Below are 25,113 nucleotides of genomic sequence, written 5' to 3'. Positions count from 1 at the left end.
TTTTTGTTGTCTCTCTTGACAGGAAGTTAAGTTTTGCATTTTTCATAAGCTCTAGCCCTAGTTGTCAATACGGTATAACTCCGTCACTGAACTTTCAAGATACAATTCATGTTTTCATTAGAGCATGGCAGTGAGACTGAGTGGGTGAATGGAAGATTACAATAGGTGTTTTCCATGCAGAATGCATCTGCATTTAGTCACTCCAGCATACTGGAGATCCTTTAAAAATAGCCTTAAAAATACCCCAAATCATATATTTTCATCATTTTTCTTTATTGTATTCTTTGACTCCACTGTGAGTGTGAGCCTCGTGTTGACTCTGATTTTCTGAAGTTAGATTCTCTGAAGTTATTACTGGTAATGGTGTCCTTTATCTGTGGTGAAAACCTGTCATCTTTATTATCAATCTGCCTCATCACCTGGATTCACACATCAGCAGATCATGAGATCCGTGAGAACTGGACAACACAGGAATGACGCACCTTTAATGGTTCTGCACAGCTGATGCAACGTCTGAATGTTGCTCCATACATGCGAAAGAAATTGCACAACAGAAATTTGTAGCTGATTTTGCTGATTGAAACACCGAGCATGCAACACAAATCTTCCGCAACCGAACAAAACAGCACCAAACGTAGCAACTACCTGTTGTTAAGGTGTGGACTTTAACAACATTTTTTATTTTCCACCGATGTGAACAGTTTCGGTTTGAGTTGATTTAAATTGCCAATGTCAGAAAAGAAGGAGCTGTATATTTGACTTTTAGCCATTCACAACTCCAATAACTTATTCAAATTCCATCAATGGTTAAAATGCAGGTTTCGGAAAGAAGCTAGTACAAATAATTACACAAAGTAACCTAATTTTCCAAAAATCAGGATGAATCCATCATTCTGATGTGATGGATGGTATAATAGATATGCACCTCCAACAAGGGTGTGTAAATATCCCACAAAGTTAAAACACTATGTTGATCAAATTTTTGTCTTTTGTGAAATGGTGTCCAGTTGCAGTCAATATGTCCCTTTGTGTAGTGAATGAAGTGAGTCTTGGGAAATTTCAGGCCCAGACATTAAGTTGTGTCTCTTTTTTTGTAGTAAAGCGGGAAGTAGTTTCTGCAGTTGCCCTGTTGCATTGGCAGTCAGCTGATAAAGACTTGTCATCGAGCTGGCCTTGGCTCAGACTTTGTTGCTATATTTATCGAGCTTTCCGACTCGTCTAGCAACAGTTTTTTTTTTTTTTGTTTTGTTTTGTTTTGCTTTTATCTAAAAGCACGTTTATCCACTTTTTCTGTGGCTGCCCATCAGTCAGATGTGAAAACATGATGCTGTTCTGAGCAATTCGCCCCACCCCAAGCACTCACAGGTGTAACAGTCTTTCCACTGGAGTCCCTTCCAGCTGTAGTGAGAGCAGCAGATGTTCATCGCTTTAGCAACTGTACTGCAAATGAACTCTATATCTGCAAAGCTGTCACTGATTGGATTGTTGTTATGGTGGACAATATGTACCATAACAGTGACCATCATGCACAGATTGGCACTCAGCCTATGGGCAAACAAGGTTTTATCTGTTTGTTATTGATGTTTAATATCCATTAGCTATCTAAGTGAACACTTGGCTGGCATATGTAGATGAACAGTATGAAGTGGTTATAAAGGAATGACTGAAAAGTTCATGTCTTTGTCAGTCGAGCTTTTTTTTTGAAAGGCTGTGAAGTCTACAGAAGTGTCCTCCAAACTTTCCTAACTAAAAAAACCAACCCCTCTAATGTCCAGCTCTGAGACGGGTCCGAACAAGCACAGCGATACGCATCAGCAAAGCACCAGCATGTCTGGCCTGGCCACACCCTTTCTTCTCTCCCTGCCGTCCCGTTGGGTGGTGTCAAGTTTCCCTTCACTACTAAAAACCTGCCCGGTACCAAAGATGTCATTGGCTACCTCAGCAAGTTGGCTGCCCCTCAGTTTGCCACCTCATTGGTCACTGGGGACAGCAGGACGTGCATGATAGGCTCAGGATGCTTTGCATTGGCTTCGGCGTATCGATCCCTGGCAGAGGGCTTGGCACGGTGGAAGGTGGTTCTCCATGGAGCAGATATTGATCAGGAAACGCTGACAGCAAGACAAGACTTTGAGTTTGTGAAATTAAAGATTACTCTCAACTTGCACTCCTAACTTCAGCTTTGGCCATCATGTTTGTGTAAAACTCCTCTACATATGCACTTTTACTAATAAAACTAATTTCCAGCTGTAGTAAAGGAAGTTGCTAGTGCATGCGGTAAGACAGCGTACAGCAACTGTTTCATGTTTCAAACATGAAACAGCAGCACTTTAAGCTGCTGTTTTACTTGTTGGAGTGAAATAATCTGATTGCATCAGTCCTCTAGCTGTTTGCTCCTTCTATCCCTGTTGTATGGATTATGCCTATAAAGCAGATTAAATGTTGCAGATTGAAAGACCAAGAGGGGACAGAACATAAACTCTTTAACTATTCTAAATCTGTATTCTGCGTCTGACTTTGTGATTTCTTTTTGTACCTTTTATTTTTTGATCCTTAACACACAAAAAGATTCTTATATAATGCAGCTGACTTATTCTGAAACATGTCTCAGTTTATTGTCTTCCAGCCGTTGGTGTCACTGTCTCTCTTTCTGTCATTTGAGTTTTCTGGAGCCATATTAAGTATGACAAAACACAAATATTTGGAGGAAAATTATATCCCCAGTTTTGCCCCCCGCATTCAGTGTTTGTCTTTTTCAAAAAGGTTTCATCTGTGAATGTTTCTGAAACGCATCTTAAGGTTGTCATTGCCATAGCTCTCCCCAATTTAGTAAATTAGTAGTTGTGTGATGGCTTGCCCTCGTGTTCCCTGTCCTTATTGGGTTTTAAAATATTGTTGTATTTTCCCAATGTTTCTTATACATCCATTGAGTTTTGAAAACTATACATTACTTCAGTTTTTTGTGTCTTCAAGTAATGCTAATCAGTGTTTACTTCCTGTTATTTTTAATTGACATAAACATTGTCAAAGATAACATATTGTAGGAGATTCTCTTGGTTTGGTCTATTGCTTTGTCTTTTACTGTTTTTTGTTTCTTCAAATGCATTTCAAATTTTCTTCACATCTGATCACATTATGAATGTGATTTGACTTCTGACTTATTTATATTTTGCCTCATAGATCCTTTACTCTAAGGATAGGATCATATCAGTTGTGCTGAGATACATTAATTGTTATATTTTAAGCTTCAAGAGTTAATTTTACCAGCCTCAACATAATATGTTCTTTTTGCTTTGAATGCTGCAACCCTTAAAAGGCATCATATTTTATGTGCAATAAGAGCATCTAACTTGGATCCATGTAAATCCTCTCAGAGCTGTTAAGCAGCCTAAAGAGGAATAACTTTGCATTTACGATCATGTCACACGTTATAAGTGACAAATTACGAAGACTGAGCCTGCATGAATGTCATCAAATTTCTACTGCAACACTAAAGCTGCGGAATATTTTTGTTCCTTATGATTTCTGTCAAAATCATACACACATTTTATGTTTTGGTGTTAAGCTAATGCTCTTATCTTCAGTGTACAAATATGACACAGATATAAATCCCAAGTGGGCCAACGCTCCAATCGACCACTCCACTGCAAAGTCTAACACTAAGTGCTGCTGCCAAAGCTGCTTTTTCAGTTTGTTTGTCGGATTTGGTTCAGATGTCAGGTGTTTAATCTGCCAACGTTTCTGTTGTTTGTTTAGTGGATGTGAGCACAGCGGCGCTCCCCTCGCAGGTTCCCTCTGCCGCCTCTGCCATCCTTCCCATGGACCTCCGCGTTGTGGACCACCCTCACCACCACCACCAGCAGCCTCCCTTCGGCCTGGTGTCCCAGCCCCATCCCACGCCAGCCCCCTCCACAGCCTGTCCTGCATCGTCCGAGCTGGGCAACGGGCCGGTCGCTGGTAAGTCCTGGAGGTCTCCTGGCTGATTTCACCTAATGCAACCTTACCTTCGCCCTCAGAGTGATCCGCTATTCAGTGCTTATACTTCAAGCTCCCACTGGCTTAGGTTATAAGAAAAATAAGTTTAGTTACTGTAACTACACTGATAAACTCATCCAAGCACTGAATAGATGCTCAAAACAAATTAATGCTAGGTGTGCCATATCTTTCTCTAACTGAACAGAAACAAAACTGAAGTTATTATCTTTGGACAAAGAAACAATTTCGAGTCAACGCACAGCTTCAGTTATTACAGCTAGAAAGTAGTGACAGGGCCTGAAACCTTGGGGTAGCCTTCAAAGATGCATAAAGACAATTACAAAGTCAGCCTTCTATCACTAGAAGAACATTTCTAATGTTCCAGCAAGATCCAGAGGAACTCATCCATGCATTTATCTTTATTTGCATTGATTACTGCAACCTTGTCTTCACAGATCTGCCTAAAAATCCTCCAGCTGCAGCTTCTTCTCTATCTTCCTAAAACTAGGAAGATAGAGCACATCAGCCCGGTACTAAAGTCCCCACACTGGCTCCCTGTAACTCAGAGGATAGACTATAAAATACTTTTGTTAGTTTTTAAATCACTAAACAGCTTAGCACCACAATACATTAAAGCTCTGCTGCTGTTGTATCAACCTTTCAGACCTCTCAGGTCTTCTGGTGCTGGTTCTCCTCTGCATTCCCAGAACCAGAACAAAAGATGGAGAAGCGACATTCAGCTTTTTATGATGTTTTTTTCTTATGTTTTATACACCCTGAACTGCCTTGTTGCTGAAACGTGCCATACAAATAACCTCGATGTGACCCGCAGGCCGTCAGGATCAGCACCTGCAACAGGAGCTGGTGGCTCTGAAGCACAAGCAGGAGCTCCAGAGGCAGCTACTGATCGCTGAGTTTCATAGGCAACACGAGCAACTGTCGCGACAACATGAAGTCCAACTCCAGGAACATATTAAGGTAAGAGGATGTGTGTGAGCCGCCGGCGGAGAGTGAGGTGGGATCTGTTCCTCCACTGTAGTCAGCACCTTGTGAAGGGCAAAAGAAAACAAATGTATGTGTACGATTTAGAGGGTACACAGGTGTAATTTGATCTGTTGGCAGCAGAAGAACGTTGGCCCCATAAACTCGCTCTGTGCAAATGTTATAAAAGAAAAACTCCCATTGGGTTTACTGCGACCAGACAGCCGTGGAGCCAGAAGATCTGATCGGTTTAGGCTGGAAATAACTACAATGTGTCTTTTGAGTCCCTTGAATTTACTGCTTTCATTACTGCACCCACACTTTGCTTCATCCCAGTTGTTTCAGCTGAAATCTGTACCAGTTATTTGCTTTCAGCATCCCATAACTCCTTTATCTTGTTTTTTTTCCTCCTCCTGTAACCCATTTGCGCCTCTCCCCTCCAGCATCAACAGGACCTGTTGGCCCTCAAGCATCAACAAGAGCTGCTGGAGCATCACAGGAAGATGGAGCAGCAGCGTCATGAGCAACAGCTGGAGAAGCAGCAGCGGGAACAGAAACTCCAGCAGCTGAAAAACAAGGAAAGGGGACAAGAAAGTAAGTGAAGAATTCAATCAAAACAGCATTTTTAAGCGCAGAAGCATAGGATTTAATGTCCTCTGCCCTCCTGTTAACATCTGTGCTGAAATACTGTGGCCGATGATCACAACAGGTGTCAGACAGCTCGGCTCCTCTAGCCCCTCTGTCCCAACACCTGCAGCCATGGCACAGCAGTCAGAACAGTCTGACCTCACACATTCACCACAGGGAGGATCAGGATCCTCTAACCAAGGCAAGGTTAGAGGAGCACTGAGGCAAACACGTCCTTGGTTTACATGTTTAAAATCAGGATAAGAGTTAAAATTCAGTTCAGATTAGATTCAGATTAGATTTTATGTTACATCTGCCAAACAGTCAAGATGTTAATGTTTAACCAATTAATGCTTAATATATATATATATATAGAAAAAATACAGGAAGACTTAGTCATCTGACTGAAATCTTATTGCATTTATACTTTCAGTGGAAACAGTTGTAGGCGCATGCTTTCCAGTCGGCGCAGGAGTAACTTAAAGAGATAGCGTTTTTATTTTTTCAGTGGACTTATGAAGAGAAATTGTGAGTAGTCAGTATCATACTTCTGCTGCAGATGGCAGTCAGAGAGATCAATAAAAGAATCGTCTTTCACAAGTCAAGCTCAGAACTCATCAAGTTAGATTCAAGAACTCAAGAACGTTTCATGTGAAAATTAGTTCTTTCTTAGATCGGGTCACTTGAGTGGCTCAGACTTTTTCATTGTTATCACTCTTTCATCTCCCTTAGTTGCCTCAGATTCCTGTAAGGAATTGTTTGAATGATGGAAATTTACTTTTTTTATAGACATGCGACTAGCTTGAATCTGGGGAAAATTCTCCCTCATGATCCAAACTTTGACTTCTGCTAAGATAGTGACTGCTCCTACCTTCACCACACAACCCCTCTGTAAAAAAAAGAAGATAAACGGTGACCTTAACAAACTTTTTCCTTCTTACTTTGTGAAAGAAAGTGGGACCAAAAAAGAATTTCAAAAATGTGATGAAATCCACAACAAAGTCTATGTGCTACTTTTCTTTCCCATTTCAAATTGTGTGAAATCCATTGCTTAATAAGTCCCAGAATTCCTCAGCCGACTTTGTCAATCTATAAAATGAAAGTAGTAGTTTTTGTATCAGTCATGCTGATCTGACTGCAGAGTTCCCTCACTGTACTTGGATTTACAGGATAAATGTGATCTGGAATAGACATGTAATGGTGCTGTTGCTTTTATTTCCAGTCGGAAAGACGTGTCATTCAATATTTTGAGTACACTGTAGTTAATAGATTTTGCCAGTAAAGTCTCGATTCTGCTCTAGGCAGAGAGAACGTGCTGTTTGACGTCTATGGAAAGAGCTTTGGGTTGTAAACAGGAGAAGCTTTGTTAAGTACTGCACTGAATTGCATGGAAGGCAGCCTCATAAAAGCCAATTTGCTTCAGTGGGGAGGCGTTCGTATTGGGATGTCAGCACTTACAGCTGCAGCGTGATTTAGAGAACATATATTAGCCCTTGTCACTTTCACATGCTGAATTTACCACTTCCTCTCTCAAGCCTGACACATCACCTCTCGTCACTCCCACTGTCATTTTCCCATAAAAGCAGCCCTTTTTCCAGCTTTTCCTGCTCTCGCTGAGATTTCCTCTGCCTATTTCTCAGCTTTTCCTCCCTGTCTCTCACTTCCTGGATAATTTGTTTGTAAAGCTGTGAAATAAGAGTGGAAACTGAGGAGAGCACAAGATGGAAACGCAGCCCCTGATTTGTGTGTAGTATGAATGGGAGCTGCTAAAACCTTCATGTTTGTGTCAAACACTGAGGCAGAGGTAAGATTCAGGGGCAGTAAATCCTCCTGCTGCCGACATTGATTCATTTTTGCTAAAATCCTGGTGGTTTTGGACTCATATTTTGGGTACTTAACCCAGACTGCCACTTACTCCGTCAGGACTCATGTACTTTTCTTTCGGTGATTATCTCTGTCCAGGTGCTGTGGCCAGCACGGAGGTAAAGATGCGGCTTCAGGAGTTTGTCCTGAACAAGAAGAAAGCTCTGGCTCAGCGAAACCTAAACCACTGTCTGCCCAGTGACCCTCGCTACTGGTATGGGTAAGTGTGACTGGTCGCCTCATTACAAGGGATTTTTTCAGATTTGCTTTGATCACTTGTTTTGTCTGAACAATGTATGGCAAAGCAAAAATAGCTTAATAGCACAAACATTTAGAACCAAAATGATCCATAACTTTTATTTGAAATAATAAAGCATCAATTATTAAATCTAGATTACTTCAGATGTAGTAGCAGCTACAGTATTTATACTTCATGCAGAAGTGACTAAACTAGAAACATATAATAAACATTTTTGCAGTTCTGCTCTTAATAAAGTTTCTCAATCATAACAAGCTGATATCAGCAGGTTAGTTAGTCAGGCCATCTGCTCCACTAGCCAGTTAGCAGTCAGCAACTTAACAGACTCCTCATTATTTGTGACTTTGTTTCCCTAATATGAGTGATTGGTGACAATATCTTCAGTTTTTACTCTATTACTGGTTTTTCGAGACCAAAAAGGTTTGTAACCTTCTCCAACAAGCCAAACTATGTTGCAGCAACAGGTTGGGATGGGGGCAGATTGAAATTTCTGTGGTTCTGGAATTGTAAATTTGATTTGCCGTACCTGCTGTAGACAGAAAGGCTTTTCAAATAAAGTCAACTTTTAACTGAATCTTTTTAAACTTGTTATATAATGGTGGTGTAAGTCTTTACAGTTTTGTATGAGATGGTTACTTATATTGTTGCTGTTTTTACATGAATGTTTGCATCCAAACAGCAGAAGGAACAGATTGTCATTGTGCAGACTAGCCAACGTGATAGCTGTTGTTGCCAGATTTTTGATGATGCAAAAAGGACATTTGTTTAAGGGTGTCATGAAATTTGTTTAACTTTTTTTCTTTCTGGACTCTGTTTTGGTTTTGGATTATTATCTTTTCCAAAATAAATAAGTTATTTTATCTGAAAATCAGATAATCATACGGTTAATATAAGAACTTTCAAGAGTTGGATATAAAAGGAATCAAAGTTTATTTGGACTAATCTATTTAGTGTTTTGTAAGTATTTGACATTATTTGACGTATTGTAAAAAACGAACATCAGAATCCCCATTATAATGGCAATATAATGCAGATTGAGATACATGACAGGATCCACTTTATTCCTGCAGTTCTGCTTTTAGACAGCAGGCGTTTCTGCAGAGGAATCTGACTATGCAACATATATTAGCAGAGGAAGTCAAGAGGAAGTGCTTTATTTGTTTTGCAACCTTAGCTACACAGATTCACCTGTTACGTGGCATTTTTGTTGTTTTTACTTTATGTAACCTTGGCAACTCTTGGTGATAAATATACTTTTGGTCTATATTTTGCTGTCCAAATCCATCCATCCATCAAACTTTGTCTGTCCACTTGGTAACAACAGGGAGCATCCTGATCAGACGCTCAAACTGCCTCAGTTCACTCCTGAACGTTGGAGTTTTACTCTGTTCCTGGATGACAGAGCTACTCTCCATATTGCTAAGTTTGAACCTAGCAACTTTAGAGTAAATCTAATCTCAGCTTCTGATTGATGACTTTAAGAACCAAGCAGAACCATGTCATGTGCAAAAAACAAATATGAGTCTGAAACCACGACCACACCATGAGGTCCTGTCTGTCACTGCAGACCGGATCGGGACACTGAGGCAGTCTTGGCAGAATCCATGAGTTTATGTCAGGCGTTGGATAAACAGCCCTTAATAGCAAGCCAAGTACCCCAAATCCTGGAGCAGCCGCTGCAGTATATCCTGAGGCACAGAGATGTAAGCCTTTTCAAGGTTCGACACTCGACCAGAGCTGCTTTTCCAAAAGCCTAACAGTATCTTTACCTGAAAAAATGAGCTTGCTCTGGAAATCCAGCCAGCTGGCGAGAAACATGTTGTCTGGTTACAGAGAGCAACTTCTATGACAGGACATTATAAAGTAGGGGACGAAAAATGCTATATTGCTTCAATAGATCTATTTTTTTAGTTAAAATTATCCTCTAATCCACGAGTCAGTACTTTGTAGAATCGCCTTTTCCTGCAACTACTGAGGCAAGTCTTTTGGGATTTATCTATATCAAATGCTCGACTAAAAGCACTGAAAGTGTTGCCCATTTTTCTCTGTAAAGTAACTCAAAGCTCAGTCAGATTGGATGGCGAGTGTCTAGGAACATGAGTTTTCAACCTTTACCAAAGTTTCAAAGATGAATTTAGTACCGTAGAAAGGTGCTGCCACCACCGTGTTTCACAGTGGATCACATTGATCACTCAAATTCCACCTTTCTGTTTGTTTTCTACAGAAGTAGAAGAGCACTGTTTCTTTTATAGCACAGAGGTTAACATAAAACTTTTGTATGTATGAAGCAGGTGTGATGGAAACTCTTTGTTGCCATGGTGCATTATGGAGCAAAACAAGCAAAATTTGTCAAAATGTTAGTTTTTGCATCAATAAAATACTAACAAAGGTAAAATCTACTGGTTTATTCTCATGTGTGATCCACCCATACAGGTTTGTGGTTCAGCTGTTAAAACTAGAGCATAAAGAATAATTTTATAGCAAAACACATTTCCCTGAAACTTCAAAGCCTTCAGAAATCTGTCAAATCACGCACCTTCCTTTCATCAAAGAATTCAGTCCGAGTCATAATGTGTCTCATTTGAGCGTCAAAAAAAAGTCCCTCATTGGGGAGAAATATCAAACGTAAAATCTGTCGATGGCAGAGAGGCAGAGATAAAAGTCTCTCATCTTCATGGCTTTTGGAACACAGTAAGCAGTGTGGTGTTCCAAACCCCCGTAGTGTAGGCGCCTGTCAGCGCCGTGCTTTTGTGTGTACATCAAATTGCCAACATCATCGTTAGTCTCCGAGTTTAAACGACAGAGAAAATGTCTAGGCTTTTTCTGTGTGCCGGTTGGCGGTGATTGACAGCCGGCTCTGTCTGAGGTGAATGTTTGAAGTGGGCAGTTAGAAAAAAAAAAAACAGTGGTGTCTCTTTTGCTCTTTAAAGACGCTTTAATAAGTCAAAGATTTTGCCCATGCAGGAGATTTGAGTGGTTTTGCATCATTAGTTTAATAGAGTTCTCTGTGTTTTTCACCCTGTTGTGACTCTCCTCACTTTCTGGTATGTCCTCTCTTCATCTCCCGTCCTCCACCTGTCTCATACAGCCGAGTCAGGAAACCGAAGCTTCACTTAAGGTGAATTAGTCCCTCTTTCTTTCTTCATTGTCACTTTTTCTTTTCCACCTCCCTTAGCTCCTCACAGTCTCCTGTGTTTTTAAAAATCCTGACCTTGAAAAAGAAGATAGAAGCTGTCTTTTTCACTTCCTTAAGTGTGTAGGCGTGTGTGCATGAACTAGGTGCAATGGTTATTGTAGTTCTAAAAAAAAGTAGCAATATTGCATAATATGCTGTGGGTTATAAGACTTTTTTATTTGTATTTGTTGCAGGAAAACTCAGCATAGCTCTTTGGACCAGAGCTCACCCCCTCAAGCGGCGCTGTCGGCGTACACGCATCCAGTGCTGGGAGCGTTCGACTCAAAGGACGACTTTCCTCTGAGGAAAACAGGTAAAGAAATAAGACATTTTTTACTCATACAAGAAGAAAATTGGCCTTCGAGGACCAAAAGCCTGAATTTAGAAGAGTCAGACGCAGGAGGATTAATGAGGACGGCTGAAATGTTCTTAACTGGAGATATGAAAAATGTATTTAATGGCCTCTTTTGAACCATTTTAATGTAAATGAAGGCTGAGGGAAGATAACAGTGCCCCTCTGGATTGGATAAGTAGAAACTTTGAGACCACTGAAAGTGTTTTAGAAGAACTGCTGCAAAAATAAATAAATGGTTTCGTCCACCACCCACAAACCTTATTAGCAAGAGATATTTTTGATGATAAAAGACATGTTTCTTTGACTTTTCCACGCCTAGTCAGGTTAGAACTTCAAACTGATGTGACAGCCCAATAAGTTAATACATAATTATGTAGTGCAATACAAATTATACATTCTATTCAAATTTTTTATTTATTTATTTATTTTTTTTTCAAATAAATAGCTGAATAAAGTATGCCATGTATTTATGTCCAACTCCCTTTGCTGCAGTTAAAGCCTCAAGTCCTCTTGGGTTTCAATCTACCAGCTTTGTGCATCTAGACATGGAGATATTTTTGCCCATTCTTCTTTGCAAATTTTTTCAAGTTCAGTCAGATTGGATGGAGAATGTCTGTGAACATCAGTTACCACAGATTTTGAAATGTATTTAGGTCTGGACTTTGACTGGGCCATCCAACACATTATGTTTTAAACATGGCGCTGTAGCTGTGGCCGTATGTTTAGGGACATTGTCCTGCTGGAAAGTGAACCTCCACTCCATCTATACCACACTCTACTTGCCGTTTACTGATTAGGTGTCTGCTGAAGGCAGTTGCATTTTATAGAGGTTTTTAGTGTAAGCTTGGAATAAAATGTCATTATTGTTTAAATTTGTGGTTGCAGTGTAAGAAAGCTTTTATGAGGTAACACTTATTCATGATCACTGTTCTGTTAAACAAAATGGTTCCTGATCGCCCTGGTGCCCTAACAGGCGTGAGAAAACGATCATTCTTGCTATTTGGACTCATCGGCTCGGTCCATCTGCTCGCACCAAGGCCGGCCAAGCTGCGATGACTCAGTTAGCGTCAGCAGCTGCTTCGGCTGTACAGCTGTCTGTTTTCACCACTGGAAGCCAAACCCTGCGCACGCCGCGCTGAGGCCCACCTGCTGAGATCTGCAGAGAGAAAACTCAGAGTTTGGACTTTTAGGAATTTTTCCTCTGAAATTTGTTCATAACACACATGGTATCATTCTTCCTGGACGAAGAAGGAGGTCTGATACGTACAAGTGCTCTTGGAAGACGTTTGCTGCTGATCTGTGCGTCAGTCAGTTTACAGCCAGCTGTTGAGGAACTACTGTGTAAATAGTTAGCAGACTGTGATCGTATTAGGCTGGCCTTCAGAGATATGAATCATGTTGAAGAGGAAGTGAGTGACGGCACTCGACACATCAGTGCTCTCCTCGCGTCATTCATGACGCTTTTCCCCCCAAAGTTGGTCTTTTATCTATGCAAACTCTAAATGCGCATTGAATGCTCTGCGTCTGTGCAGTAAGATGATGCGTACGGTTTGTTACAGCAGGGCTTTGTCATAACGGTGCACAGAGGACCACTTTGAACGCTGTGACAGGAAGTCTGCAAGGCCTTCATTACAGAGGCATGCTTGTCATGCTGACCTTCCCTCTGCTTCTCATACATTACATTATTACACACAGACATTATCATTCCACACTTATAAAATGAGCACTAAGATCATTGAAGACTTTAATGTTCTTTAATGTTCACCAGTTGATTCAGCAGCAGAATAGCTTCACATTTTTCATTTATTATTCCACCTCTGCTCTGGTTTTAAGCCTAAACAATCCCAGGTTTGTTAAATCCACCCTATTTACGTATCCTTCTTACTGATACAGTCACAGTCTAGCTGTGCTAAACCTAGAATGTTTTTATATTCTGTTTAGTGTGATCAAACTTTAAAACTACTTATTCAAGAGTTCAGAGTTCACGAGCTGAACTTATTCAACTCTTGAAGAAGTTTAAGTAAGAATAAGTTTAACACAGCTGTCAATTTTCTGATAAGTGTTTGTTCTAACAAATTCATTCAGGTCAGATTGGTTGGGGAAGTTGCAAAAAATCCCAACACAGCTCCAATCTTAGATCATGCAAGTTTCAGTTATCAGGTTAAATGCTACAGCTCATCACTGATTAAGAATTGCGTGCTAGGAAAAGTTAAGTTATATGACAGCAAAGTTTAAGTTTGCAAAATTACGTCTGGATAAACGGGACTTCTGAAACAGTGTTGCTGATACAGACAAGACCAACACTGAGATGTCTGACCATAATGCAGCATGATATTATGAAGTCTTACCGGTAAATATAGTGGTTATGATATCAGTGGCGATAAATCAACGTTTTCTTCACTCTCCTCTCTCTGTACGTTCAGCTGACCATCTGATATTCAGCATCTTGGAAACTGTAATCCGCCAGGTGAATATCCTGATAAAAAACTGTCTTTTGCAATGTTAGTATAGATGACACGATACATCTAGAGAAAATGAAGTACACCATGTCAACACCAACATCTTGAACCGAATGTTAAGCACGGTAGTGGAGTTGTGATCATGTGGGCTTTCTTTACAGCCACAGAACGAGTGCATCTTGCTGTTATTGAATGGACTCTGAGCTCCATAGAGCAAAATAATCTATGAGGCCAGGTGTCTGACAGCGGAAGCTCAGTCTAACCTGGGTTTGAAGAAGGACATTGAACCCAACGTTTGTAGCAGCAAATCTACAACTGGATGACTAAATAAGTAAAGAATCCGTATGGTGCTGCGGCCCAGTGTTTAGGTGTCGGTATCTTTGTTTATGAGTGTCTGACTGGACCCAAGCTGATTCACACATGTAAAGCTTTACATAAGTGGCTGTGCCTCAGGGTAAAGAACAAGTTGTCTTCTAATAACAGGGTTTGGAGTTCAGTTTACACACCCTCCATATGTTTTTGTGGCTTTGAACAAATACAGTGAAATCCAACTTAGTGGCCAAACTCCAAATTGCTTCTTTCTGTGAATGGGTGGTTGAGTCACACTTATTGGACTTTGTTTTGCTGAAAGATTTGACTGGACATATATATAAATAAAAAAAAAATAAAAAAAACATTTGGTATGTGATGCATTCACTGCAATAATTTTTCACATTCAACTTTGTCTCAAAGTGGAACCACATGCAGCTTTTCATGCTGAAAGTTCAAATTAAAGTTTATGTTCTGTTGAGGAGGATTTAAAACCCTGGAATTAGGTCTAAAACAAATAGCATTTATTGTGTTTTGGCACTTTATACCAAATTAAAATCTAATTTTGTGCAATGAGGATGTGAAACCATTATTTTTAGCTTTTTGCTCCATAAAAGAAGCAACGTGCTATTTATTACAACAGTGAAGTGCTGAAAAAAAAAATCTTAAAATGCTTGCAAATGCTAGATTTGGGGAAGTCTTAACCATGCAACCTAAATCTGTTGCCGGCTCTGGGTGTGAACTTCATGGTGTACTGTTGCAAATTCCCCTTAAGGCTGCAGTAACACAAAGAAACACATGGGAAAATAATGAGAACCTTTGATTCAGCGCAAAATCCAGGAAGTATCGTTCTGTCCTGTGGAGCGTAAACAAAAAAAACTGCATGTGAACTGTGGCTGTCTTTCATCACTGTCCTGCAGATGTCTCAACGATGCCGAGTGACTAATGTCAGTGGCTCAATGGTGTCACAATAAAAGGAACAATAATTTAGTGGTAGACAAAACAGGCCTGAACTTGAATTTTATTGAGACTTCATGTGTCAGACCAAAGGAGACGGCACCTCAAGCTGTGGATTTGATGTACTGTCTTTTGCAGCTTTAAATAGATGATGAGTAGAGCTAAATACAAGACAATCCTGGAAGAAAACCTGTTGGAAACGACAAAAGGTTTGAGACTTGACCCTAAAGATAAAGGCAGAGAAAAAATAGAAGTTTAGATTAAAACAAATTCATATGTCAAAATCTAAATCCACTGGAGAATCCAAGACTTGAAAATCCTCTATCTGGTCTGAATGAGCTTAAGATGTACTTCAAAGAAGAATGGACAACCATGTCTGTGTCTAAACACACAAAGCTGGTAGTGAAATCTGTCTGCATCAAAATGTGGTTCCACTACATATTGACCCAACAAATGCATGGCACACTTTTCCCATTTTTAATTGTAAAGTTTTTTTTTTCTTTTCACTTCCCACCATGTTCATCACATAAAATCCAGATTAATAACATAAGTTCATATTTGAGATAAATCTAAACAGGTTTAAGAGATAAAATACTTTTGTAAAGTTCTTTAAATAATCAGTTGTTTTCACTGTTGATTGAATTAATTTAGGACATGATATAATAAGACATTATTTGTATTATTAGAGTCTGATTTTGACCTTACGTCATCTCCAGTAGGGGGGGTCGTTAGCTGCAAGCCGTCTCCTCTTGGGACAGATGATTACTTTTACTTATGTTTAATCCTGAAACTCGTGTTTTACAGTAATCTCTTTAACTTTTATGTTTCGAACACAACGTCCAGATAAGACCACGTGCATTTCTTCCAGCTTCTGCGCCCCTGATCCACTTATCTAATGTATCTCGCATGTACAATGTTTCTCGGAAGCTCTGCTGATGAGCTGGAGCAAATGAGCCTATTGATTCCCATACAGTAAATCTCCTTCCTTCCCATTTATTGGCAGAGCGGCACGACTTTCCCCATCACGCCTCCAAGGAGCTCGGGGCTCCGTCCTGTCAAACAGATGAGCAGCTGATCAATATGTTTTCTGTCAAAAGCAGTTTCCTCATCAACTCCCTGTTGAAACATTCAGGAGCACTCAAACAGTCATTTAATCTAAACATCATATCCTCTTAATGGATTTATCAAAGTGTAAGGATAGAATCTTTTTGAGCCTTTAATTAAAAAAAAAAAGAAGTTTAGCTCTTTCTAGGCTTTTCTTACTTTGTCCCAGCAAAAGGACCACAGAGGAAGAGGACATAAAGTTTAAAAATTCTACTTATTCTGGGTCATAAAAGTTGCAAAGTGGGACAGTGACCTTTGCTGTAATGAAGCGCAGCACCCGCCCTTGCCAACGGCTGCTCACAATGTGCCCATAAAGGCCTAACAATGAAGGCGAGAGGAACTAATTCCAGAATAAAAGAGAGAAGTGGGAATTTTGAGGAAGTGAGAGAAAGGAGGGCATAGAAGGAGGTGAAGAGGTGGAGGAGAGAGAGGGGGATCTGCAGCGAAATGCCAGCATCAGCAGTAAAACCAGTCTGGGCTCTCTGCAGCGAACATGTTTGCACGTGTGCAAACTGTCGCGCTTCTGCCCAGTCGGCATTAACACCCTTCAAAGTCACTCTGTCCTGAGGTGAACGCCCCACAGTGACCGGTGCCCTTCAAGCCCACGCTGCCATGTCTGTCTCCTTCGCTCTCCTTCCATCGTTCTCCTGGTTTCAGCTCATAACTTGTTTCTCCTTCCACTCCATCATTTTTTTAACCCATAAATGTTTATTTTTATAACTCTAAGTTGTTTAGTGAAAAAAAAAAACGTCATGAGAAATTTCACTTTTTAATATTAGTTGTAAGAATATTTGTGTTAAAATATAATAAATGTGCTCAGACTGAATCCATTAATCAGATTGTGTTTAATCAATTATTAAAATACTCATCAACTAATTTAATAATCATTGACTGGAGTATTTAGACTCAAAAGAAACTATTTGTCAAGAATACCTATTCAGAACAGTAATTATGCCAAAACTTTACAAAAAATATTTTCACTTTTATTTAAGATAAAAACAACCTTTGATTTAGCCAAAACTCCTCAAGTTGCATGGTTTTAGTTTCACTTGGTTTATGTTTGTTTGTTTGTTTGTTTTAAAAATGAATTGATTTATTTGCTTATTTGCATCATTGCATGCATTCCTAATATAAATAGACTTCAGTGCTTAAATAAAAAATGTGTAGAATGTGCCATTCTTTAAAAATCTTATTAATAGTCAGGATAATTGATAACTTAAGCAATTACTAAAATATTCATTAGTTGCAGCCATAAAATATGCAAACATATTTTCAAACAAACAGCAAAGTCACTAATATACAAGTTTTTTATGCTTAAAAGTTGAACAAAATGCAGAAAAACCTTTTCTTCATAAGACCTTTCCTTATCAAGACATTGAGTCACTACCAGATGTGGCTATGCAGCTGTTTTTGATCAGCTGATTACTGATCTGCAAATGTGGCCACCTGAACGAAAGCAAACATTTTGGCAGTTTACTGATCTGGCGCGCTAAAGTGTGTGTCAATAAAATGCCAACCAGGATTTTAGTAATGTTTGAGCAGCTTCTGTGGCTGCCCATCAATCTGGAAATGTTTAAAAGTCCATTTCCAAACTATTTGGAGTCAGTCTGTTAGGCGAGATAAAGATTATTCTAAAAGGGAAAATGTGAAGCTGTTGCAAATCTTTCCTGGTTGAAGTTTTAGCCAGTTCACCTGGAGGTCAGAAAATTCAAGCTCATGGAAGTCTGACTGGATAAGCAGTCTAACTTTTTTTGGAGCGGTTGTCAGTAAAACGCCTCTTCTCTCTGAAATGGAGGTGACAGCGCAGACTTGGGGTTGTAAAGTTGCATCAGGACGAACCACAAGACTTCTCAAACAATTTCCTTTGCACCACGGCGCCTCTAATTCACAGCAGGACAATGAGCTAACATACAGATGTGAATCCACAAGAAAAAGGCTGCAAAAGAAAAGCATTATTGCACTGGAGAGTAGCCTAATAAATAAATGATGTCACCTTTAAGAACTTCCATAAAGATAAAGCTGTGTTTTGAAAAGTTGAGGAAAATCTCCTCTAACAGTTGGACAGTAACAGCTCTCACACGGATGCCGCCCTGGGTAATCCCCTTCCTCTGCTGCTCCCAGAATATATTGGGAACACAAGGAGATTTTATAGGTCTTAAATTAATAAAAGGTGTTCATGGCAAAAATATGTTAAAAATACATTTTTATTTGAAATATAAAAAATGTTTTATAAAAATCTGTCTCATTTCAGGAAGTAGCTCTTGGGAACTGGACTTCAACACTCAGTTCAGATTTTCAGTTTATTTTTATTCTTAACTAGAGATGATATAATATAGTTTAGACTCCTTATTAATAAATCTCCAGTAAAATAACCTTAATCTTTACTGCCAAATAAGTGATCAGATTAGATACAAACATCAGTGTCGTTAACCAGCCAGTCAACCCCAGTCAGCCATCTTTACTCACCTCATTTTGTGACTTAGGAGAAGAAAAAGATTTAAACTCGTGGCAACAGCATAACTCGTTGGAATAACTGACTTATTTTTGTGGGAATTACTTAATTACAACAAGTCGTGGCCACAAGTTTTATTTTTTTTTACTCCCATGTCAGACAGGCTCTGTAATGTTGAGATGTTCTATAGGATTTGTTTATACTGTATGTACAGTTCATGTTAACTTGACTAATATATAATTCTTCTTCTGCCCTTAAACAAATCCTCCAGACACGATTTTCAAGAGACTGCTCGGAAATTTTATTTACACTTTAAATGTTAACTCTGTTGAAATCTTTTTTTTTTGTTTGTTTTTTTTTTAGGGGGGAAGATTGTGTGCATCCATTTTAACTTTTTTGTAAGACCATTTTATAGCAAAAATAAAGTTTAATAAAAGTTGTAACTTTGACTACCACTACTTGAAAAAGGTGTAGCAAAATCAGTAACTTTAGGCTGCAACAATAAAGAAAATAAAATAAAATGTTGCAGCCTCCTTGAAGGAATGACTTTGGGCCAGATGGACAGAAAGTATTTAAAATTTTCCGAGCATTGATGTCACCCCATAAGGCTGGCGCCCTGGGCAACAAGCCATATTCTCCGTATCCAAAGCCGCCACTTCAGGTCAGAAGATGCTTTCTTCCAAGCTCATAAAATCGGTTGTAGAGGTTTATAAATTCAGAGTCTGCTGTTTTCTCACATGCTGACTTTTAATGTTGACTTAAATAAACGTTGACACAATGATATTTATCGAAGGTTTTATTAATCTAATTTAAGACCCTGATGAGAAACAGATGTTTTTTTAATGATGTGATATTTAGGATCTGAGAGAAAGTATACAAAATTATGCCAGTACAGTTATGAAATCCACTTTATAAAACATGTGTTGTTGATCAAATAATTGAAAACATCTGTGTTGCACAACAGCCAAAAAAACATCTTAAAGAAAGTCAGTACATGTTGTGCCTGCTTTATACTGCAGGTTGTAAAACATATATTTTCATATGCTGTAGGTTTTATTTGCTTCTAATAAAGTAAATAAAAAAAAAGATTTTAATTTATTTTTTCTAATTAGTAATAATCTCCATAGTCTGATTCTGTCAGTAATAAAATATCTGACGTGATCTTCAGTGTGGACCTATAATTTTCTCCTGGTCTCCCACAGTCGGACCCGATGCTGCTAATGCATAGCGTTTTACCCCGACTGACCTCGTCCCTGCTGACAAAGACACCAGAGGAGTGCACTCCACTTATCAGGAAGCCCTTTTATTAAATAATAATTGAGTCTCACAAGTTCAGCTGCATTGTTCCCCGAAAACTAAGTGTGTATTTGTAAAAGCACTTGGACATGATAGGTTCACAATAGGTTTTCTCATCCCCTCTTATGTGAAGGTATAATGAGAGCTTTGCACTTCTTTGAAGTACATAAAAACTTTGGTGCTTCTCTTCGATTTTAATGACCCAGAATAAATCTCGCAATGCTGAATAAATCACTACTGTACACAAAGAATCAATTGCTTCCACTTGGTTGTACCAAAATGCCCCACCTCCTGCTCTGAGGCTAATGAACGTAGCAGAGTCTGCTTCATACAGGGTCATGGGACGAGCATTGGGTCAGCCGTGGGTCAGCCCTCCAGCTTTAACTGACTGAGGGGAAACCCGTGGAGGAGGGGAGGGAACTGCTAGTGTTTGCCATTGTCTGGCAGAGAGACACCAAAGCAAAGTTTGTCCCAAAAAGGCCTTGCCCTGTCCATGACACGACTCCCAGAGTTTACCCTTTGCTTACCTCTCCTGCCCTCTGTGTGCATCTTGCGCCTGCCGCAAAGAATCTCCAACAAGATCCACCATCTGCAGTTTTAAACCGAGAAATCTGGACCTCAGCTTCTCTATTTCTTATTTGTACAAACCCTAGTTTTTTTTTCAAAGTAATTGGAAGTGTCTGGAAACTAGCAGTGTTCATTAGTAAAGCATGAAGGTGGCATCATTAAGCACCGGGTCAAGAAAGCTGCCAGTTGGCTGCTTCCTCTATTGTTGCCGAGCCTCCCACTGTCACATGAAGATGGTTAACCTCTGCTTCTGAATCTGTTGGCCGGCTCATACTCGATGGCCTATAGGGACAAGCTCATTAGCACCAATAGCTGCTAACAAACAGGATCCCATTTATGCAACCCTGCAATCTACAATACATCTGAGTAGCAGACCAACAAGTTCAGAGAGGTTGCAGTTTTTTAACACTTTTGTGGGGCGTTCACAACACAGAATGAGAGCATGAGATGGAAATGAATCCACCTCAGACGCCTTTGTACTCCTTTTTGACAGTCTGTAGGTTTTTCTAGCATATTTGTATGTTTGGTGTTTGATTTTGACTGATTTGAGAGGATTAAAACTCGTCATAAAACATTTCACCCCTCAGCATTTGCATGGTTGAGGAACCACAACTGCCTGCAAATATCTAAAATCCGTAAATAATTAAAACTCATTCTAAGACACCTAAGCTGCCTACTGTTATAGTTGTAACCCCAAATACGCATTAACCGTTTTAGTATCGATGTAGAAGCTTTCCATTGTACACAGTCTTAACTACGCTTTTGAGGGATAGAGCCAATCAGTCTCAAGGGACATAAATGCTGCTGATGGATTGGCAGTTTCAGTCAGAAAGGATTGGACCTACATATTTCAGCTTCCCAAGCTGCATTTCTTTCAATATTTGTACATTGCGGTCTGCGCAGTGGCACAGTTGGTTGTACTGTTGCCTTGCAGCAAGAAGGTCCTGGGTTTGAATCCCAGCCTGGGGGTCTTTATGAATTGATTTTGCATGATCTCAACGCTCAGCTTTCCTCGACCTTAAAAGAACATGGCCCCATGACTTCTGTTAAGTTTGAACTGAGTAAAGAATAATAATTTTGTAACAATGTCTTTTGGACAGAGGATACCAAATGAAATAAGTTTGACCATGAAGCAGTTGGTATCAGTGTAACTCATGAACCAGTTGACTTACATGTAAGTGTTTAAAAGCTTTGCAGAAATAAGTGCTTGCAAAGCAACATTGTAAAGAAAGTGGGGCAGTCATAAAGTCAGACAGAATATAACTACTTCAAGTTATTGCTTATAAATGTGGTTCTCCAATCTAGAGAATAATGTAATAATATTGATGCTTTATTTGTGTCATTTGTACAGTTGTGGTTGAATACAATCTTAAAGCCAACTACAGACTATATATTTTGAATAATATTCTAACCTTAAAGTTTAAAAATGTATAAACTTTAGTTTCACTTCTTCTTCCAGTTAGTTTGAATTACAGTGAAGTTTTGAGTTTTTCTACGATGTTACTTCAGTTTTAAAACGTTTTTCCTCATTTGTGTCCCATCAGCATCTGAGCCCAACCTGAAGCGCCGTTCATGGCTGAAGCAGAAGGTGACGGAGCGTCGAAGCAGCCCTCTGCTCCGCAGGAAAGACGGGCCGATCACCACTGCCAAGAAGAGATCGCTCGACATAGCTGGTGAGACACAGCACAGTGCAAGAAACAGGCTTAAGTATTTCTCTAAAAACATCTAATGTGCTTCACATTTATGTGGATTTTTTACAAAAATTAATTTCTTTTAACATTAAAAATAATTTTTTTGTTTTATTTTTTTACAAAGCAATTTCCTTTCATGTTGACTTGACTGAACATTATTTCAAAAGAGCACAGCCTTCAAATGACGTATTTGTATTATTTTGTAAGTATTACACATATGAGCTTCTACTGTTACTTTGAGAAAACTTTCAGCACTGATGCTCTAATTTGAAACAGTTCTAACTTTTAGAGGAACCTCAAAGCTCACTTAAATTGCAGGTCTCATCTCCCAAATTTGCATTTCTTTTTATTCTTTATAACCTTAGAAGAAGATTTACATCTTCTTCTAAGATGTAAATCTTAGAAGATTTACATCTTCTAAGATTTAAATCTTAAATCTTTTGAACAATTCATGCTTTGGTTTTGATTCAAAATGAACAAAATTTCACATAAAAATAGCTGAACAGCTAGAATAGGGCATTCCATAGTGAAGAGAAGATAGGCCTGCTGATAAACAGCGACATAATCGCTTCCTGTGGTTAAGATAGAGAGGAAGAGAATTACAGACACAGTAATTCACTATACCATGAGGATTTATGGGGAGAGAGGCAGTAATACTGCTGTCAGGACACATGAACGGGTTCAGCTGTACGTCTGTGAGCCTCGACAATAACGAGCCTCCTGAATGAACATCATACTGCTCAGCGGGTTGGTATGTTTTGTGTCCTCTAGGGAACTTTAGACTATGTGAGATGTGATGGGCATTTCATAGGTAGGAACAGAGAAAACTGCTGTAATTTCAATGGATGCCAGCGTTGCTTTGGTTAGTTGACATGGCAAATACTGTTAGGTTTTATGTATTCTCACAGGTCCTCATGTTTCTACCAAAACACAAAGTTTTGGCTCATTTCCAAGAAACAAACAACTGAACAAAATGGAAAAAAATATGGTTTTAATGCTAGTTGAGGGAAAAAAATCACAACCCACACATCACCATGCTGTAGCAAAGTAGGTTTTTTAGACTTTCCAACATAATTTTTCATTTTATATATATATATTTGAATATGTACATCTAGCAAAAAAAATGCATATTTGTGTTTCTGTGCTTCTGTTCATTTATACATGTGTTTTGGTTAAAAAAAAAAGATTTAGATACAATCTTAAGGAGGAAAAATATGTATTTATTTCCACATACAGCTAAAAATGCCTTTAAATTCAACTTTATTGTTCATTTCTGGCCATTGCAGGTTTGTAAAAAAAGAAAGAAGTATTTTTTTTACTACTGTGATTAATGTTGTATCCATTTCTTTGCAAGTCTTAAGTGCAAGTTTGCAAACTGGCAATTATTTAAAAAAAAAAAAAACATGTTTGTATGAGAATCGTGAACAAACACGTTCCCTTAAGTTGATTAATCAACAACTAAATAAAAATTCCCACTGTCTTCAATGAACTCAACTCGTGATTATCTGTCTTAAATGCCAGCATTTTACAGATAATTGAAAATTAAGCTCATATTTCACTTCTGCATCCATTTAAATTTTTCTGCAAGAAACTTGCAGAAAAAAAAGATTTTTCATGCTTGATAAAAGAGGCACTTTGTTTTGAAAGTCATAAAATTGAAGGGCTGGTGTTTGAGCTGCTTCCTGTGTGGGAATATACACTACTGCAGCACACATGAAGGAGAGCTGCAGCTACCAGTACGGTCTCACTTTCTCTTTGAATATCTCTGTAAAGTGTGAAAAACAGTTTGCTTGTTGAATAAAACACAATTCTGCAAGATGGTTTTTAAAGCGTTGGCTGCCACATGGCTTGTTAAAAAGTCTGAATCCGAGCCGTAGACGTCACCATGCAGGCCAGTTTTTCTCATGGTAACCAACTGCTAAACCTGCATGTTTTAAGATACCAAAATAAGTTGATGCTGTATGTAGGTGATGTCACTGTAGTCATTAATATAGTTTATTATCTTTATTTATTGCTTTAAAATGATGACGTGAAGAGGAAAATCACTAAGCAGTGATAACATTATTAAAGCTGAACAATCTCTGCAGATAGTCCACAGGGAAACTCTGTAATTAGATTCGCACTATCAGCATGATATCCAGTGACATATTGTATTAAATTGAATCCTCTTGTAAAAGAAAAAAAAAAAACATACAATGAATTATTTTATTTGGCTTTGGCTTCTAAAAGTCATATAATTTCCTGGTAGACTCATTAGTCAACAGTTAGCTGCTTGTCAGCATATTAAACCATTCCTGTCGTGTGTTTCTGTGCTGTGTGTATTACAGACTCTGCATGCAACAGTGCGCCAGGCTCCGGCCCCAGTTCCCCCAACAACAGCTCCAGTAACATCCCCAGTGAAAATGGGATCCCGATCTCTACCAGCCCAGGAGAGGTGAGCAGGATGGCTGCACACGTGTGCATCCCTCTGACTGCAGACACACTTTCGTCTTCCCGGTATATGCAATGCAATATCGTCATAGTGACCACAGAGTCATTATAACCTAGGGTTATGATAAGATTAGATTTTTTTTTACCAAGCCATTGATTTGTTCATCAAGCTTTATAATATTTGTAAAATTCTCTTTTGTTTGCCTCAGTAAATGCTTTTATAACAATTTTCCCTTTTAAAGACAGTTTTTGAATGAACTTTCAGTCTAACATCTCCTGCTAGGATTTTTCATGTTTTCTTTTCAGCATAGCCATTGATACTGGTATCAGTTTTAAATGAAACAGAAAATAAAGAAGTGACTCATTTTGCCCATTCACACATTGAAACACTTGGTCTCTGACCTTTATTTGATTTTTACAGAAACAAGTTGCTTCACAGAAATTGCTGTTTATTGACGAGCGGGAAGTGAGTTTTCACTTCCACTGCATTTAGTGAACATGACAAAATACAATTCAGAATTTTTTATATTTGACTGGCAAATAACCAGTGACTTCTCAAGGATGTAATTAAAGCATCATTTCTGAACTCTGTGTACAAATGTTTTCATTTCTCTGG

General features: G+C 38.9%; 1 protein-coding gene across 2 annotated transcripts in view; it reads left to right on the top strand.

Annotated features, from left to right (window-relative positions):
- hdac4 (histone deacetylase 4) overlaps positions 1-25,113 on the top strand; it is a 125,395-nt gene that overhangs the window by 57,518 nt on the left and 42,764 nt on the right. For both annotated transcript variants that reach the window (XM_088002372.1, XM_088002376.1), the window contains 7 exons: positions 3,754-3,954; positions 4,805-4,950; positions 5,397-5,547; positions 7,543-7,663; positions 11,072-11,190; positions 21,921-22,049; positions 24,395-24,501. In XM_088002372.1, coding sequence (XP_087858498.1) covers positions 3,754-3,954; positions 4,805-4,950; positions 5,397-5,547; positions 7,543-7,663; positions 11,072-11,190; positions 21,921-22,049; positions 24,395-24,501 — 974 coding nt within the window. The remainder of the gene's footprint in view (positions 1-3,753; positions 3,955-4,804; positions 4,951-5,396; positions 5,548-7,542; positions 7,664-11,071; positions 11,191-21,920; positions 22,050-24,394; positions 24,502-25,113) is intronic.

This window comes from Poecilia mexicana, unplaced genomic scaffold, assembly GCF_051168715.1.
Source record: "Poecilia mexicana isolate PSO_F unplaced genomic scaffold, ASM5116871v1 scaffold_2, whole genome shotgun sequence".
Classification (NCBI taxonomy): Eukaryota; Metazoa; Chordata; class Actinopteri; order Cyprinodontiformes; family Poeciliidae; genus Poecilia; species Poecilia mexicana.
Note: the sequence above shows the minus strand (reverse complement) of the source record. Positions and strands in the feature narration are given on the sequence as shown.